A 19,967-nucleotide genomic window follows, 5' to 3' on the forward strand; every position below is an offset into this window, starting at 1 on the left:
ATGTAGGGTGGCCACACGGGCAGTCAAGTGTGTGAAAACCAGGGGAAATAGTTTCTTTGTATCTACCCGAATGTATCACCATAATTAGATCACCCCCAACTTTCTAAACCCAGGGGAATAAAAATCAAATTCATGCAATCTGTCCTGATCATTTAACACTTTTAAGCCCTGGTATAATTCTGGTGAACCCGTGCTCTATCCTTTGTGAGGCCAATGTATCCTTACTGAGGCAAGGTGCTCAAATCTGAACACAGTACTCCTGTCTGAATAAGGCTTTGTATAACTGAAGCATCACTTCCTCACATTTGAATTCCAATCCCCTTGTGATAAAGGCCAATGTTCCATTAGCCTTTTTGATTACTTTCTGTACCTGTGCACTAGCTTTTAGTGATTAATGTATTTGCGCACCTAAGTGCTCTACAGCTCCTCGACTTGCCAAAAGGAAAATATTCCAATTTGTCTTTCTCATGCAAAGTGAATGACCTCACACTTCCCCACACTGAATTCTACCTGTCATAGTTTTGTCTACTCACTTAGTCTGTTTGTGCCCCTTTGTAACTTGCTGCTTGCATTCACACAACTTATTGTGCCCGCAAACCTGGATGTACAACCCTCTATCCTTCATCCAGGTCATAAATACATGTGGTGAAAAGCTGCAAGAAAAAATGTCCCTATTTGCCCTGATTTTTATCCTTGCTTTAAAATCTCTGGCTCAAAAGGATTTCATACCACTCCCTCGGAAATGTCTGTGTAGGGAGCTGATGTTATGTATACTGCATAACCACTCTCCCTCCCCCAGCCCTGCTGGCTCCATTTCCCATTCCTACCTACCCACCAGCCACCAGTTGGATTAGATAGGAAAGGTTGTCTAACATAAAGATGACAGATTGGGAGCAGCAGGTGAAACTTTCAGTGTTCTCATCAGCTGCAGTGGAGTCTATGTGTAATGTCATGAGTGCTTGGATGCATGTGAATTCTACATTCTACTGAGTTCCCTCTCATAATACTGGTGCAGGGAGGCACTCACTAAGGTCAAATATTACTCCCTTGGTGACAGGAAAAATTCAGGGATGCTCACTGGGGGATCACTCACACGCCACATAGCTGGCTGAAGAGCAGCTCAGGCAGAGAACCTGGAAGCGTCACACAGTGTCAGGTCACTCATCTACAGGAGCCTCAAGGACCAGCAAGATCGAGTAACACTGGGAGATAATTGAGAGATTAATTCCCTTCTAAAAAAATACTTTGGGGAAAAAAATATTGGTCAATTGCACAAATGCAAATTTAAACTGAGATTGTGCACAAAAGTCTGAGAATATAATAATGGAAAAGATGAAATGATGTTTGTTAAAATTGGGCACATGGTAAAAATAATAGATTCAAATAGCCATTCCAACACTTCCAATTTTAATGTGTTTCTTTTCGGATAGCAATAGCTCCCCCTTTTTCGGCATTCTTTAATAAAGGACGTAACCTAAGCTTTGCTGCACAATATAAATATAGAGCCATTTCTCCAGGGATGCACAACACTTAAAAATACTGGTCCATTGTTAAGAGGAAATATTAAGAGCAGAAAACTCTCCTCCAGCAGCTTATGAGCAGTATAAAACTAGCAAAGACTACTTTATGAGAGCTATTTGTCAACGATACCTTTATAAAATTTAACCTGCCTCGTTTTTCAATTCTCCTCTTTTTTGATTTTTCTAAAACTGATCTGAAGATCTGCGTGAAGTGCACTGAACGTTTTGCAAACATTGACCCGGTGGAGACTCCAAGTCTCCAATACACATTTCATCATTTCCTCTCCTTCTCCGTTACTAATGCTGTAATCAGTTTCACATCTAGAAATTTGATAGCACAACATTACACACAACACAGCCAGAAGCCACAAAACAGAAAAACAGTCTAAAGCAACACAAAAGATTTTGCACTAACCAAAGCAATGGCATTATTATTAATATAAGTTATAGCCAAATTCGGAATACTTGAGCATAAAATATATTAAATATGTTTGAAAAATTGATTTGCATTCAATTTGTTTCTCTGCCATAAAAATATGTATGCGTACAAAAAATAGAACAGGGATATGTACCAGCTAAAAGCAGGGGCCCAGGTTAATGACGAGTTTGTTTGCTTGTATATTGTAGCTTGTTATAATGAATTAATAGGAACTTTGTTTTTAAATGAAAGGAAGTGCCCTTCATAAAAAGAATCAAACATTTAATATTAATACAGGCTTTCCTTTTAAAATGAAAAAGTAAATTTATATTTTTTGGTGAACTCTATGCTCCTCTGGGTGAGGGGTTCAAGCTGGGATACTTTGCCACATTGGGATGCAATCTAATCTTCTGACTCTCCAAAGCCCGTCCACCATCTACAAGAGAAAAATCAGGATTGTGATGAAATTCTCTCCACTTGCCTGGATGAGTACAGCTCTAACAACACACAAGAAGCTCGGCACCCTCCAAGACAAAGCAGCCCGCTTTACTGGCACGGAATCCACCACTACCATATTGTGACTGCAGTGTGTAACATCTACAAGATGTACTGCAGCAACACACCAAAACTTCTTCGACAATACCACCCAAATCCAGGATCACTATATACTAGAAGGACAAGAGCAGGACGACATGGGAATGCTACCACCTAAAAGTTCCCCACTACTTCACCATCCTGATTTCGAACTGTATTGTCGTTCCCTCATCATCAAGGGGCCAAAATCCTGCACACCTCTACCTAACAGCACTGTAGGTGTACCTATGCCACACAGACTGCAGCATTGAAGAAGGTGACTCACCACAACCTTCTCAAATGCAATGATTCAGAGAAGGGCAATAAGTGCTGGCCTTACCAATGACACTTACATCCTATGAAAGAATTTTAAAAAAGGAGTTAGCACCAAGCATAGTCAGCGGCAGAGAAAACCTTTGATAGTTCACCCCAATAGTATATCATAAGATGATAAGAAACAGAAGTAGACCATTCAGTCCATCGAGCCTGCTCCACCATTCAGTAAGGTCATGGCTGATCAGACTGTGACCTTAACGGCACTTTTTTGCCTGTCCCCTCTAACCCTTGACTCCCCTGTCGATCAAAAATTTGTCAAATTCAGCCTTTAATATATTCAATGACCCCGCCTTCACTGCTATCTTTGGAAGTGAACCTTCCCAAGGACCTTTCCCAATTCTTCCTCATCTACATCTTAAATGCAATACCCCTTCTTTTTAAACAGTTCCCTCTAGTTCTAGATTCCCTGAGAGGAAAAATTCCTCTCAGCATCTACCCTGTCAAGCCCTCTCGGAATCGTATACGTTTCAATAAGATCACCTCTCTGTTGTAGGATAGCCGAGTTGTACTATTAATGATAAGGTTGATCTGCAGACACTTCTTGGGTGGAAACTTTTAAAGGTTATTTACAATATAGTCAGCAGCAACTACACGTGTGCTTTCAACTCCAACTCCATCTCTGAATGTGGAGGTAGCCCACGCTACTCTCCTATTGGTTACTACCGATCATGTGATCTTGCCTAAGTATTATTTTTAAAGGTACAGTACACACTAAATAAAACCATAATTACTACACTCATATTTTTCTAAACTCCAATTAAGGCCCAACCTGCTCAGCCTTTCCTCAAAAGAAAACCCCTTCATCCCAGGAATCAATCTTCTCTGAACTGTTTCCAAAGTAAGTTATATCCCATTTTAAGCAAGGAGACCAAAACTGTACACAGTCCCAATATCAACCTTAACCTCATGGACAAGATTGCCAATTTGTACTGAACTACATGATGAGTTGCATTATGGTTTCTGACTTATAAAGAATGGACAAAGGTTTTTCAGACAACAGCCTAACAACCAATAGCAAGAGGAGGACCTTTTCTTTCATCAGTCTGAGCTGCATTTGAATTCAAGTCCTGGGTAGGGTGCTGCCACATTGGACCACCCAATCCCCTCAACGTAAAATGCTCAGCTGTGCCACATGTTCTTAATATGCAAAGCTGCCTAATTTCTAGGTTCATATATAATTGGCTTATAAGGACCTAAAACAGAATATGTTGTAATGCGTTTCTCTAAGAATGTTCTGTTGAAATCACAAGCATGTTCACTAGCAAATTTGAAAGAAATTTATGAAGGCTAATTTTTTAAATCATTGTGTCATTATAATTGAAAAGTTTTAAGACTCCAGAGGTTACGAAGAGAAAAGCTATTGTACTTGTTTTTTTAAATGGTTTTTTACAGCAGAGGCAATTCTATTTGCAGCATACAGTGAACTGCTAGTATAAGCTGCTTTATCCTGATTAAAAATTCTTTCCAAAGGTTTTCTAGGATTTAGAATTCTGCTGCGTTCAAAAAAACGTCAGATAAGCCAAACAGTGTTTAACTCACTATGGGAGAGGGAGTAGGGAAATCTGATCAATGAAACTGGCAGTTAAAAACGTACCAAATCAGTATGATTATGAGTATATTTAGGGTTTAATCTGTAAAACACTAAATAATTACTTTACGTGCTTCAGCATTTAAAGAGACATTGCATGTGGTAAACTGCATTTATTGGTATTTACTTCACAAACCATTTCTAGTATCAGTGATGTTTCATGAGTAACTTATTTTGCAGTAATATAAAATGCAGAAAGAGTAATTGTGTTGATAACTAAAAGTAAACTGCATAAAAATCTAAATGTGAAACTGTACTCTCATGTAGTTTTAAGTATATTTACAGATTGTCTAATTTTGTTTTATAAGCATAGCAAAGTGCATGACCACCTTTATTGCAACTAGGTTTGTGGTCAAAATACATATCCAATCACCAGATATAATGCTTGTGAATTTATATAAGCCACATTTGCACAATGAAAACGCCCATTATTCAAGCAACAATCACCATTTACAAAAAGATCTACAATTAATGTATGCTCGACTGTACAATACTGCAGCTTTAAAATATTAGGTGGTAATACATACAATGTGTTTTTTCCTCATCAAAAACACACCCATATTGTAAAATGCAAGGAGAGAAACAAAAAAGTTAGCTTGCAAAATAGGCAAACACATAAGACACACATTTTGTAATTTAATGTAATGTAAAATTTAGGCACAAGAAGGCGGTTGACCAAATATGCTTATAAAATTAGAAAGCTTTGAAGAAAATTGTTCTGTGCAAAGCCTTATTTAACAACACAGATGTCAGCACATTCTAACTCAATAAACATAAATGCACAGTATTTTCTGAATCATTCAGAACTTCTGGGTTAAATTAAACATGTGCTACATCACTAAATATATATGTATTATTGAAAAATTAAATGTGTTCATGCAGAATTGTGTGTGTATGTACTGCAATAAATGAAGAAAACACCATGGTATAGGAATGTCGCAATTGTAGGTTTTGAACCTTAACTAGACATTCTGAAATTAAGTGTCTGATTTACACTTGTAATGCAAATTAGATTCTTTCCCTGTTATTGCTTTGAACTCCAAGAACTGCAAAATCCCTAGACATCATTATCTTTGACTACTATAATCAGGCTTCTACAATGGTAATGCTTTGAATCTCCTTTAAACAATGGTAAGGTTATTACAAATACAGAGGCAGCCAGTGCATATGAAGTGGATTTCTGACTCTCAGCACTGATATATGACAATACAGAATAATGGGAAAAAAGATTAACTCTATATTTCCCAGCAATATAGGGCAAACTATATTTGCAAATAAATATTATATCTTGATCTCCAAAAAGTTAATTGCACCACAAGGTAAACATCAGCCAAAAATGTATATAAACAACAAGGAAAAGTTAGATTTGTTTTAAATCCACAAAATCTTGTGCTCTTCTGAAATATTTCAAAATGGTCTTAGAATCACCAATGATTTCTAAAGATGTATTTCCACATATAACTATACAGTCATGTGAACCAGACATTCAATAGCTGTTAGCCTGGATGGCTAAATCTCAATATTTGAAATGGATGAAGAAATAGATTTTAAATTCAGACATGAATTCACTTTAGCACATTAACTTTATTCAGAAACAAAGCTTTTCCAGTATCAGTTGAGTTTTTTTTAACGTGGTGAAGCTGGACTGTGGTGGAAACTGGAGTAAATGAAGATGAGCCACTGATTCTGTCCATAAAATAACTGGACAGAATGACAGTCCTGACCATGCAATAATGTAAATACATTCAGGGAAATCTGAGGGAGTAACTGGAAATGAAAAAGTAAAACTGCCATAAATAAATAAATTTCATTTATATAGAGCCTTTCATGTGCTCAGATCATTTGAGGGCTTCAAAGAATCAATTTTGTTTTGAAGTGCAGTGATTCGTTTGATAGCAGAAGAGTGCTTTAATCTATATTGATATTGTCCTCCTTTTGTCCCCATTATTAAAAGTCAATTTGAAAGGATAAAACAAAGATAAACTATTCATCATAAGTAATTACACTTTGAAATGAAACACACTGAAGTCAGTACAGATCAAAAAACATTTTTATTTGCCCTACAATACAAATTTCTCATCCCATTATTCTACATCCCATTTTTCAATCCCAACAAGCCCAATGCAGTCACTTCTTCCACATTCATATTCCAATGGACAAACATAAGAAATTCCTATTTTGAAAAAGAACAGTGTCCTTATTAGGAACATAGGGGAGGATCCTCCGGTCGGCGAGCAGGGGCGGGGCCCGCTCGTTGACACATAAAATGACGCGGGATGACACCGGGCGGAACTCCCGATGTCACTCCGAGTCCTTTCTACTTTCAGGTCGGCAGGGGTGCAGCCAAATCAACTGCGCACCCGCCGACCTGTCAACAGCCTATTGAGGCCATTTAAAAAGTAATTGACGTAATTAATAGACCTGCCCGTCCAACCTTAAGGTTAGCGGGCAGGCCGGGAACTCAGGCAGGCTTAAGAAAAAGCATGAAACCTCATCCATGGGTGGGATGAGGTTTCATGAGGGTTTTTAAATATTTAATAAAGGTTTCAGTAAAAGTGATGGACATGTCCCAACTCATGTGACAGTGTCACATGAGGGGACATGTCAAATAAATTTTGCTATCATTTCTTTAACATCTTTAAATTTGGAGCGGATGTCCCTGAGGCAGCACTTAGCTTCAGGGAGATCAGTGCACTCTTTCACGCGCATATGCGAAAGAGCGCACTCCCGGCTTAGGGAATTATCCCCGTCCGCACAGCGAACGCATAGTGCTTCCTGGTGAACATCACGCTAGGTGGGCCTTTATTGGCTCCCCCATGTAAAATGGCAGCCCGATCGGAGGCACGCCTGCCCGCGCCCGCTCCTGCACTTCCCCCCCAAAAGGGGGTAAATTGTTCCCATAGTGATAGGAGTGTACCATTCAGCCTGTTTTTCCATTCTATTAAATCATGGCTAATTTGTATCTCAATTCCATTTAATGGCCTTTGATCTATATCCCTTGATATCCTTACCCAACAATAAATCTCATTCTTGAAAATGTGAATTTTCCTGGTATCACAGTCTTTTAGGATAGAATCCCTAATTTCTACCCTTTGCATGAAAAAATGCTCCTTGATTTCACTTTTAAATGCTCTAGCTCTAATTTTAGGATTATGCCCACTAGTTCTGGAGCTCCCCAGCTTTTCTGTGTCTACCCTGTAAACTACTTTTATCATTTTAAACACCTCAATTAGATGCTCTGTTAAGAAATCTATACTTATCTTTGGAGATAGGGAACACAGGTTCCCGACAAACCTCGGGCCGCCCCCACATGCAGCGGCTGGGAACTGGCTGCATGTGCACAGTTCGGTTATTTTTACATTCTTCAGGCCGGGGACCAGGCCTGCATGCCTGCACAGAAGGGAAAAGAGAAAATTACACAAAGAGGCAGGTCAGATGACCTGATATGGAGTGCCATTGTAATGAGTGTTTCCCAGGAAGCAGGACATGGGAGGGGGACAGGGAGAGATCCCAAAAGGAAGTCCCAGGTAAGCGATTAAAAACAGGGGGCAGACATAAGTCCCATTAAGTCAAGTTAAAAGAATGAGGCAGAGATATAGGCTCCAAAGAAAAGAAAGAGCTGCAGGGAGCAGACTTTGAATGAAGTGGGCACGAGAGAAGCCCTGAAGGTCCGAGACTGTTGGGGCAAAGGTACTTCTTTGGAGCAGTGGTGTTCCGCTTGGCACAGCCAAAAATCTGAAATTGTGCTTGGAAGGTGAAGCTTCAGTGTGCTCAGAGGTTCGGGGAAAGGAATCTTGGAAGGCGAGATTGAAACCCTGCAAGATGGGTCATCACTGAAGCTGTCCATATGGGAGCAATCTTTGGAGAGAATTCCAAAGCAAGATCTTCAAATGTGGAGATTGCAAACCCTTGTGAGAAAAACGAAGTTTCAGTGAGGTTGGTTGGCTCAGGATTTGACAAACTTCTGGGTGGGTTGCTGGGGAATCCATGGAATCTATTTTGGTCACATCTGTCATCAATTGTGTAGTGTGATATGTCCGACCACAATTTGCCTGTTAATTCTCATGTGCCTCTTATTTACTCTGAATGTTTAAGTATAAAATAAATATTGTAAATTGTTTTATCTTTCTGAATTTGTTTGGTAAAGTTTATTTTTGTTTGTTCCAAACCCATGGAATCTTGTGGCTTCATTCACTTGGTAAGCGTTTTGAATCTCAAACTTAATCTACTTTAATTCTTTCATGGAATGTGGCAACTCCAGCATTTGTTGTCCATCCGTAACTTCCTGTGAGAAGGTGGTTCTGAGCCATCTTCTTTAACTGCTGCAGTCCATCTGGTGTAGGTACACCTACAGTGCCGCTGGGAAGGTGGTTCCAAGATCTTGAGCCCGCAACACAGAAAGAACGGCGTTATAGTTCCAAATCATAATTGTGTGTGGCTTGGAGGGGAACTTGCAGGTGGTGATGTTCCCATACGACTGCTGTCCTTGTCCTTCTAGGTGGTAGGGGTCATAGGTTTGGAAGCTGCCAAAGAAGCCTAGGTGAGCTCCTGCACAGCATCTTGTATTTAGTACACTCTGCTGTTACTGTACATTGGTGGTGGAGGGAGTGAATGTTTAAATTGGTGGATGGAGTGCCAATCAAGCACACTGCTTTGTTCTGAATGGTGTTGAGCTTGAATGTTGTTGGAGCTGCACTCATCCAGGCAAGTGGACAGTATTCCATCACGCTCCTGACTTGTATTTGCAGATGGTTTGGGGAGATAGGCTTTAGGAACTCAGGAGGTGAGTGACTCACCACAGAATTCCCAGCCTCTGACCTGCTCTTGTAGCCACAGTATTTACATGGCTGGTCCAGTTCAGTTTCTGGTCAATGGTAGGCCCCAGGATGTTCATACAGGGGGATTCAGCAATGGTAGTACCATTGAATGTCAATTCTTAGGTTCGCTCTTGGTGAAAATGGTCATTATTTGGCACTTGTCTGGCACGAATGTTATTTGCCAATTAACAGCCTAATCCTGAATGTTGTCCAGGTCTTGCTGCATATGGACAGACTGCTTCAGTATCTAAGGAGTACCGAATGATACTGAACATTATGGAATCATCAGTGAACATCTGACCTTATGTTGGAGAGGAGGTCATTGATGAAGCAGCTGAAGATGGCTGGGCCTAAGGCACTACCTGAGGATCTCCTGCAGCAAATTCCTGGGACTGAGATAATTGACCGCCAACAACCACAACCATCTTCCTTTGTGCCATGGCCCTTTGATGCCACACTTGAACAAATGCTGCCTTGATATCAAGAGCAGTCACTCTCACCTTACCTCTGGAGTTCAGTTCTTTTGTCTATGTTTGGACCAAGGCTGTAATAAGGTCAGAAGCCAAGTAGCCCTGGAGGAACCTAAACTGAGCATCAGTGAGCAGGTTATTGCTGTGCAAGTGAAAGCATTGTCAATGACACCTTTCATTGCTTAGCTGATGACCGATAGGAGGCTGGGGCGGTAATTAGCCAGGTTGGATTCATCCTGCTCTTTGTGGACAGGACATATCTGGACAATTTTCCACGTCAGGTAGATGTTAGTGTTGTGGCTGCACTGGAACATCTTAATTAGAGAACCATCAGGATGTTGTCAGGGCCCACAGCCTTTGCATTAATCAGTGCTTTCAGCCATTTCTTGATATCATGTGGAGTGAATTGAATTGGTTGAAGACTGGTATCTGTGATTCTGGGGACCTCAGGAAAAGGCCGAATGGATCATCCACTTCTGGCTAAAGATGGTTGCAAGGGCAGCAGATACATGGGAACACCACCACCACCACCCTCCAAGCCACTCACCATCCTGACTTGGAAATATATTGCCGTTCCTTCACTGTCCCTGAGTCAAAATCCTGGAACTCCCTCCCTAATGGCATTGTGGGTGTACCTACACCACAGGGCTGAGCAGTTCAAGAAGGCAGCTCACCACCACCTTCTCAAGGGCAATTAGGGATGTGCAATAAATGCTGGCCTAGCCAGCAAAGCCCACATCCTGCAAATGAATAAAGAAAAAACTCACAGTTGATTGACTAATATTCAAATTTGTTCCATCAAGTGAAATTTCTTACTCTAGATCAACAAATGTATTAAATACAAACGTGAATGTGGAAATTTCTTGGAACAAATAAACTACTATATTAACTACATAATATAATTCCTGAACTTCTTAATTTTATGTTAAAGAGCCAGATAGTTAGAAATGGGAGATTAATAACATTTGTTTATGCTTACAAGTTAAAAAAAACACTTTAAAAAACAATTTTTTGGTGGAAAAGCCCAGACTAAGAGACAATATTTCAATTTGTATCCTAAATAATGTTAAACATAATTGAAAGTTGAATTTGAATTGTTAGACTGGGCTTTGTTTTTCCTTCCGTAATCCTCCTGATTGGCCATGTATATGTCAATAATAAAAACAGAAATACCTGGAAAAACTCAGCAGATCTGGCAGCATCGGCAGAGAAGAGCAAAGTTGACCTTTCGAGTCCTCATGACCCTTCAACAGAACTAAGTAGAAATAGGAGAGGGGTGAAATATAAGCTGGTTTAGGGGTGGGGGGGGTGGGAAGGGGGGTGGTTGTTGGGACAAGCAAGCAGTGATAGGAGCAGATAACCAAAAGATGTCACAGACAAAAGAACAAAGAGGTGTTGAAGGTGGTGATATTATCTAAACGAATGTGCTAATTAAGAATGGAGGGCAGGACAAGCAAGGTAGCTCTAGTGCGGGTGGGGTGAAATAAACCATGGGTGGAATACATTTAAAACTAATGGAAATAGGTGGGAAAAGAAAAATCTATATAAATTATTGGAAAAAAACAAAAGGGAGGGGGAAGAAACAGAAAGGGGGTGGGAATGGAGGAGGGAGTTCAAGATCTAAAGTTGTTGAACTCAATATTCAGTCCGGAAGGCTGTAAAGTGCCTAGTCGGAAGATGAGGTGCTGTTCCTCCAGTTTGCGTTGAGCTTCACTGGAACAATGCAGCAAGCTAAGGACAGACATGTGGGCAAGAGAACAGGGTGGAGTGTTAAAATGGCAAGCGACAGGGAGGTCTGGGTCATGCTTGCGGACAGACCGAAGGTGTTCTGCAAAGTGGTCACCCAGTCTGCGTTTGGTCTCTCCAATGTAGAGGAAACCGTATTGGGAGCAACGAATGCAGTAGACTAAGTTGGGGAAAATGCAAGTGAAAGGCTGCTTCACTTGATAGGAGTGTTTGGGCCCTTGGACGGTGAGGAGAGAGGAAGTGAAGGGGCAGGTGTTGCATATTTTGTGTTTGCATGGGGAGGTGCCATAGGTGGGGGTTGAGGAGTAGGGGGTGATGGAGGAGTGGACCAGGGTGTCCCGGAGGGAACGATCCCTACGGAATGCCGCCGGGGGGGTGAAGGGAAGATGTGTTTGGTGGTGGCATCATGCTGGAGTTGGCGGAAATGGCGGAGGATGATCCTTTGAATGCGGAGGCTGGTGGGGTGATAAGTGAGGACAAGGAGGACCCTATCATGTTTCTGGGAGGAAGGAGAAGGCGTGAGGGCAGATGTGCGGGAGATGGGCCGGACACTGTTGAGGGCCCTGTCAACGACCGTGGATGGAAAACCTCGGTTAAGGAAGAAGGAGGACATGTCAGAGGAACTGTTTTTGAAGGTAGCATCATCAGAACAGATGCGACGGAGGTGAAGGAGCTGAGAGAATGGGATGGAGTCCTTACAGGAAGCGGGGTGTGAGGAGCTGTAGTCGAGGTAGCTGTGGGAGTCAGTAGGCTTGTAATGCATATTGGTGGACAGTCTATCATCAGAAATTGAGACAGAGAGGTCAAGGAAGGGAAGGGAAGTGTCAGAGAAGGACCATGTGAAAATGATGGAGGGGTGGAGATTGGAAGCAAAATTAATAAATTTTTCCAGGTCCAGACGAGAGCATGAAGCAGCACCGAAGTAATCATCGATGTACCGGAGAAAGAGTTGTGGGAGGGGGCCTGAGTAGGACTGGAACAAGGAATGTTCCACATACCCCATAAAGAGACAGGCATAGCTGGGGCCCATAGCCACACCTTTTATTTGGAGGAAGTGAGAGGAGTTAAAGGAGAAATTGTTCAGTGTGAGAACAAGTTCAGCCAGACGGAGGAGAGTAGTGGTGGATGGGGATTGTTCGGGCCTCTGTTCAAGGAAGAAGCTGAGAGCCCTCAGACCATCCTGGTGGGGGATGGAGGTGTAGAGGGATTGGACATCCATGGTGAAGAGGAGGCAGTTGGGGCCAGGGAACTGGAAATTGTTGATGTGACGTAAGGTGTCAGAGGAATCACGGATGTAGGTGGGAAGGGACTGGACAAGGGGAGAGAGAAGGGAGTCAAGATAGCGAGAAATGAGTTCCGTGGGGCAGGAACAGGCTGACACGATCAGTCTGCCGGGACAGTCCTGTTTGTGGATTTTGGGTAGACTCCGCCGATGCTGCCAGACCTGCTGAGTTTTTCCAGGTATTTCTGTTTTTGTTTTGGATTTCCAGCATCCGCAGTTTTTTGTTTTTATATTTATATATATATATATATATATATGTCAATAATGTCAGGTCCACCTTATCTTATTTTGGCTTCAAATGTAGTTCAAGGCCATTTGCAGTGTCAGCACTTGTTCGTAAGCCCTGCCTCCTTGCAATCAAATAGTGTTGCAGTTTGGCCTTGTCACCTATTTGTAATAGAGTTGATCTGCAGACTTTCTTCTTGGAAACATTAGATTTATTTACAATACAGCCAACAGCAACTACACGTGTGCTTTCAACTCCATCTCTATCTCTACACTGACTGTGGAGGTAGCCCACATTGCTAACACTTTGGCTTACACAGATCATGTGATCGTACATCACAGGACTATTCTTAAAGGTACAGTCCAACATTTAACAAAACGATAATTACTACAATCCTCTCCTTCTAACTTTGCTGTACGTAATGTATTTACAAGTATATTTATCTCATGATATTTAATATTTACACAGGTCATGAAATTTATAAGTTCAGTCTTTCAGGTGGTTTCCTGTTTCGAGTGGAAAATCGCTGCTCCATGACTCCAGATTCTTTTTCAGGAACCACATTCTCTGGAACTGCATGAACATCAGGTACCCCAGTGGGCGCTTCCAGTTCAGTGCCTTCCATTCTGATAGAGACATCAGACATGTCAGTCCTTGGTTGAGCATCTTCAACAGGAAACACTGATTCAGTAATGATTACAGGTGGAAGCATATCTTGTTGTGGTATCTCTCTTTTTCTTAAATGGTCCACATGTTTACGGGCGATCCGACCTTCCACTTCCACATGGTATGATAATTATGATAATGGTCCAGTCACTGAACTTACTTTACCCAGTAACCGCTTCAGTCCACCACCAAAATTCTTCACATATACTGCTTTTCTAACAGTAAGTTGGTTCCCTCATGAGGCACTGGAATAATATGGGCACAGTTCGATAATTTGTTTATTGCCTCCTTCGTGTATTTATAGATGCTACTAGCCACCATTTTATTGTCTTTTTGGAACCTTCTTCCTTTTTGTCTTCCTCTTTCTGCCACAAAGTTTAATCTCGTCCTTCATTTTGACTTCACTGTCGGCCAGACTTCTCTCAAGTGAAATCTCAACTTGTCTTAGTTCAGTAGCTGAGTCTCCGAAAACTTCATTATCTGCTCGCCTCTTGGAAAGCTCTCCGATTTTTGTTTTCAAAGCCTCTTTAACTTCATTTAGCTGATTCTTCAGCTCTTCTGTTTCTTTTTTGTATTTGTTGGCTGCCTCCTGGAAACTTGAACATTGATGTGTCTTCTCTGCCAACTGCTTCTTCAGTTTGTTCAGAGAGATGCTGAATTTTTTTTGTTTCTCTTCATACTTTTCCAGAGGCACAAATTTTGACCTGAGGGAATCTTGTAGTGTGTGAAGATCTTTCAACAGGTTTTCCATTTCCTTGCGAAGGTTACTCACTTCGTCTTGAACTCTGTCATTCAGCAGTTTCTTGACTTTCTTCTCCTGTTCTTCCATGTTTTCTTTAAGATAGGCTGCATTTCTTCAGGTTGTTGGGTCCTTACGCACTCCTTTTTCATTCTGTTGTGGTCATTAGACTCTCCAGGCTCTTTCTGCCATACTTTGCCTTGTTCCTTTTTCAAGACATGAACTCTTCCAGCTTCCTTTTGAAATCTCACTGGCTAATCAAGGTTGATTTCCCTTAACCAGTTTCGCCCGAGAAGGCTTGGTCCTCTGCTTCTCAATACCATCACTGGTAGCTGTGCCGATTGGTTTCTGTAATGGACATTTACTCTGTTGATACCTTTTACTCGGGTTTCTTCACCTGTATACATTTTCAACTTGGCAGATGTTTGTTCCAAATTTAATTGACGTTTATCATTATTTAAATATCTGAAAGTGTGTTCTCCAATTACAGTAGTGGAAGCTCCCATATCTACTTCCATTTTTACTGGTTTACCATTCACTTGTATTCTAACAAATATTGGCTCTGTCTTCCCAACTTTCATGTTAAACAATGAATAAATGTCAGAATTTGTTGTTTCAGGCTCCTCTACACTGGAGATTTCATTGGGTTTCTTCTGTTGTTTGCAAGCCTGTTGAAATCTCTCTTTGCACTGTCTCATTTTCTGTCTACTTCTGTGACAAAAGTGACATTCTACTTTTTTAAACTGCCAATCGCTAAAAGACTGTTTCCATATCAATTAAAGTTGTCCTTCATTTTAGCTGCTAAATTATTTCTTCCTATTTTTCGGTTAGCAGGGGTTTCTTCCCACTTTGCGGTAGAGTCTCACCTTTACGCACCACTTTCGGCTGACTGTTCCCACCCGATTTGGCGCACAGTGCCATTTTGCGCCCCTTGTATTTCTTGTGAATCTCTTACAGTGCTTTCCATGGCCAGCGCTATTTGTAATGCCTTCTTAAAATCCAGATACACTTCAGCCAGCAATCTTCTCTGAATAGTGTCTTCTTTCACAACACATACTAAACGATCTCTGAGCATTTCGTTCAGAGTCTCACTGAACTCGCAATGTTCCATTAGTTCCTTCAAATTTGCCACGTAGCTAGCAATTGTCTCACCCGGGGCTCTATTTCACGAATTGAACCTGAACCTCTGCATCATGACTGAGAGCTTGGATTGAAAATGACCCTACACGAGGTCCACTAATTCTTTGAAATTCTTCGAATCTGGGCAGAGGGTACCATCAAACTTCGAATCAAACTGTAGGTTTTGCTCCCACAAATACGCAAGAGGATCGCTCACTTCTTCCCCGTGATTCCGTTCGCTTGAAAGAAGAAAGCAAGGCAATCGAAATATTGAGACCTATTATCTGTGGCTGGCTCAAAGAGATCAATTCTACCAAACTGTGACATTTTGGGTGAGTATATCTTCTGTTATTTTAAATGGACATTGATACTTACAATCACTGGGCGAGGTCCAGTACCGATTTTGAACTATCTCGATTTATCCTGATCCCATCCTCGTCGCCAGTTTGTTGTAGTGTGGCCTTGTCACCTCTTTGTAATAGGGTTGATCTGCAGACAACTTTCTTAGTGGAAACATTAAGTTTATTTACAATACAGCCAGCAGCAACTACACGTGTACTTTCAACTCCATCTCTATCTCTACACTGACTATGGAGGCAGCCCGCGCTGCTAACACATTGGTTTACACAGATCATGTGATCTTACATCGCAGGACTATTCTTAAAGGTTCAGTCCAACATTTAACAAAACCATAATTACTACAAATAGAAAAACCAAAAAGTGTAAGCAATATTGTTTTCAGGCTTTTAGCAAAAATAATTCAAAATCCACCATGAACAATACAAATTTAGAGCACACAAGGGGACCATTCAGTTCATCACATCTGTGCTGACTCTTTCTTAAATCAATCCAAAACTAACACTTATTCTCTGCCCACAATCCAAAAGTCCTAGTTTAAATATTTATCAATTTTTCCTTAAAAGGTACAATGGTTTGCACCTCAACTACTCCCTGTTGCAAAGCATGCCATGTTGCAGCATCCCTCAGCCTGAAAATATATTATTACTGATTCAACAACCAGAAAAACAGTCATTCCCAGTACTGCCAAAATTCGAGTGAACCTATGATGAATGCTATCTTTGTCTTTAAAGCCCTTTCAATAATGGCACAAACAAAACTGCACACGTGCATTGGCCTAACCAATATACAAATTTATCATGGCTCCTTTAGCCTTTCACCCTACATCCCCATTTATAAAACCTTAAATGTTATTGGATTTTTATATGCATTCACACATTTATTTTCCTATTTGAACTCCTACACCTCTGTTTTTCACACCTTACAGCACGACATTCATTCAAAACACAAAATTTGTCTATCCACCTCATTTCCATGATTTTGGCATGGCCACAAGCTACTAAAGCACAGCCCCAGTCTCCATTTTAGCGCAGGCATCCTCTGTACACTCTAGAGGGCTGAGTAGCATTGGCAAGAAAACAGATGCTCCAGGCAGAACTTCCCTTTTTAAAGTTGCAGCAATGAACTGCAGGCTGCTGTGTTGTGTTGCAACACAGGGTCAAGATACCTCACTCAGGTGGTGATCAAGGTGAGTGAATTCATCTGCACATTACATCTCTCATCCATGAAACCACACACCTCTCATACTGCTCAATGCACCACACCCCCATCACTCACCCAGCAGCACACCCTGACACTCACCCCTAACACTTTATACTGCACCCTGATTCTCATACCCACCTTCCAATGCTGCCAGCCTCACACCCAACTCTCAAGCCTCTACATATCTCCAGCTATTCAACTATGGCAGACACATAACCCAAACACACTGACACACATTCACTGACATTCTGCCCTCTCTCTTGCAAGGGAAAGTCGGCCACAGCAAGGGGAAGCAGGCAGATAACCACAGTAAATCCTCAATACCCTCAAACAGGTGGTTATCAGGATCATGGGCAGTAGCGGCACGGAGTTCAGTGGTGACTTTTTGCTTTATGCATCTTCTCCACTCACCCCTCACCCTCATCCTGAAAGCTGCCATGAAATAGAAACTGCAGATGGAGTCGCTGTGGATTTTCTGCTTTCCTCCTTACTCCCCTTCCCTTCCCTTGTGTTTTTGTGCTTTCAGATAGCTAAGAACTACTGGCTGCTCAGCCACTGTAGCCTCAAGTGGAAGGGCGAGAGGAGGAAGAAAACTCTGAGGAAGAAGCACAGCGACTTGATCTAACACTCATAGCTGCTAGTTCAGATACAGTCACTGAGTGAACATTACAGGCTGGTTTAGAGTTTGGATCTACACATAGTGAGTCACTGGACACATGTTGGCTGTGGCCAGGACAGGGGAATAGGTCAGCTCATGTACAAACTCCCTGGAGGGCAAGACTGCACATCAGTTCTGCTACAAGAGACTCAGATGACAACCTCATGTGGGCCGAACTGTAGGAAAACAATGATGACGACGCAAGCAAGAAGCTTGGTACACTGGCAGGCCTGTCTCATAGGCTCCATTTACTGGCTGAGAGTATAGATATGTCTGGTTCCCCCATGGCACAAGGCATTTTGTAGAGCTCAGAGCCTATCTATTCCACCGTGGAAGTGGTGGCAGCTCTGGCTTATCGACCCATGGCGGAGGGTAGGTTGGCCACTGTCTCAGCTTCCACTGTAGCACAGAGTTCAAATGTCTCAGAGGTCATGAGCTCCCGGCAGCTGCCATCGTGGATGTGGATCACAGGGCTGATTAGGGGGATGCAGGCTTTCACAGCAGTGCAGCAATCTGTGCTCCAGGAGATTACCAGGATAGCTGAGGTGCCATCCCAGGAGACTGGCAGAGACATTGTGGAGTATGAACCTGCTGTCGTTTGGATGACAACATTCCATTGGAGCACAAGGATAGGAAAAGGCACCCACCTGCAAGACTGGCATTAAGGGGATGCACAAGGGTAATTAGTTGTTTTTTTTTGTATCCCCTTGATTTTAAAATTCTCGTCCCTTGTCTTCAAATCTCTCAGTGTCCTTGCTCCTCCCTATCTCTGCAATCTCCTCCAGCCCCACAGCTCTCTGAGATATCCACAGGCCTCTAATTTTGGACTCTTGTGCATTCCTAATTATAATTTGCTCCACCATTGGTGACCGTGCCTTCAGTTTCCTAGATCCCAAGCTCTAGAATTTCCTCCCTACACCCTTCTGCCTATCTACCTCACTTTCCTCCTTTAAGACACTCCTTTAAACATACCTCTTTGGTCGGACCTAACATCTCATGTGGCCCAGTGTTATACTTTGTTTTATAATGCTCCTGTGAAGTGCCTTGGGATGTTTCATTAAAGATGCTATATAATTATAAGTTGTTGTTTAGAAGGTTCCCAAACAAAGTATGACACTGAGCTAAGGAGAGTCCTCCTGTCCCTCCTCACAGAAGTTTACCTCTCTGCATCGTACCAGCACTGTGGGTGAACCTACACCACAGGGACTGCAGCGGTTCAAGAAGGCAGCTCACCACCTCCTTCTCAAGGGCAACTAGGGATGGGCAATAAATGCTGGCCCAGCCAGCGAAGCTCACATCTCGTGAATGAATTTTTAAAAATCCATTTCTCCATGCCCTGCTCATGTTGCAGAGCAGGTTGTACTGCAACTACTGCTTTATATCTATATGAGGCAATGTTACTTCCTCCTATCTGTGGTCAGTAAAAATCTCAAGACTCCTCCAGCAACCCATCACAATGCTTCCACCAACTTTGCCTGAACACAAGTCAATCAAAAGCACCTCAGCTCTAACTTGTCAAGTGGCCTCTTAAATAGCCCCACAACATGGTCTATCTTGCTTCGTAACACATGAACACAAGAAATAGGGGCAGGAGCAGACAATATGGATCATCAATCCTGCTCTGCCATCCAATACGTTCATGGCTAATCTTGGGCTTCAACTCCACTTTCCTACCTGCTCCCCATATCCCTGGATTCCCTGAGAGACCAAAAACCTGTCTTTGCCAGCCTTAAATGTGTTGAACAATGGGGCATCCACAACTCTCTGGGGTAGAGAATTCCAAAGATTCACAACCATTTGAGTGAAGTAATTTCTCCTCATCTCAGTCCTAAATGATTGGCCTCTTATCCTGAGACTGTGCCTCCATGTTTTAGGCTTCTTGACCAGCAGAAACAATCTCTCAGTGTCCACCATATCAAGCCCCTTCAGAATCTTGCATGTTTCAATGAGATTGCTGCTCATTCTTCTAAACTCCAGAGAATAAAAGCCCAATTTACTCAGCCTCTCATCATAGGACAACCCCTCATCCCACAGACCAATCTAGTGAACCTTTGCTGTACCACCTCCAATGCAAGAATATCCTTTCTTAAATTTGGAGACCAAAACTGCACACAGCAGTCCACATGCGGTCTCATTAAAACCCTGTAAAATTGCAGTAAGACTTCTTTACTCCTGTACTACAATCCCCTTGCAATAAATGCCAACATGCCATTTGCCTTCCTAATTTCTTGCTGTACCTGCATGCTAAC

The 19,967-nt window shown here is 42.0% G+C and overlaps 2 protein-coding genes across 12 annotated transcripts in view; both read right to left on the minus strand.

The window, feature by feature from the left end:
* LOC144682644 (LIM domain-binding protein 2) overlaps window positions 1–19,967 on the minus strand; it is a 607,375-nt gene that overhangs the window by 433,903 nt on the left and 153,505 nt on the right. The window lies entirely within an intron of this gene.
* Window positions 13,181–16,368, minus strand: LOC144682709 (uncharacterized). Its single transcript, XM_078545331.1, has 2 exons — window positions 15,876–16,368; window positions 13,181–15,739 (listed from the first exon to the last, which is right to left on the minus strand). Exon 2 carries the CDS (start codon window positions 14,469–14,471, stop codon window positions 13,965–13,967), a length of 507 nt encoding a protein of 168 aa, XP_078401457.1. The 5' UTR covers window positions 14,472–15,739; window positions 15,876–16,368; the 3' UTR covers window positions 13,181–13,964.

Source organism: Cetorhinus maximus, chromosome 1 (assembly GCF_964194155.1).
Source record: "Cetorhinus maximus chromosome 1, sCetMax3.hap1.1, whole genome shotgun sequence".
Lineage (NCBI taxonomy): Eukaryota > Metazoa > Chordata > Chondrichthyes > Lamniformes > Cetorhinidae > Cetorhinus > Cetorhinus maximus.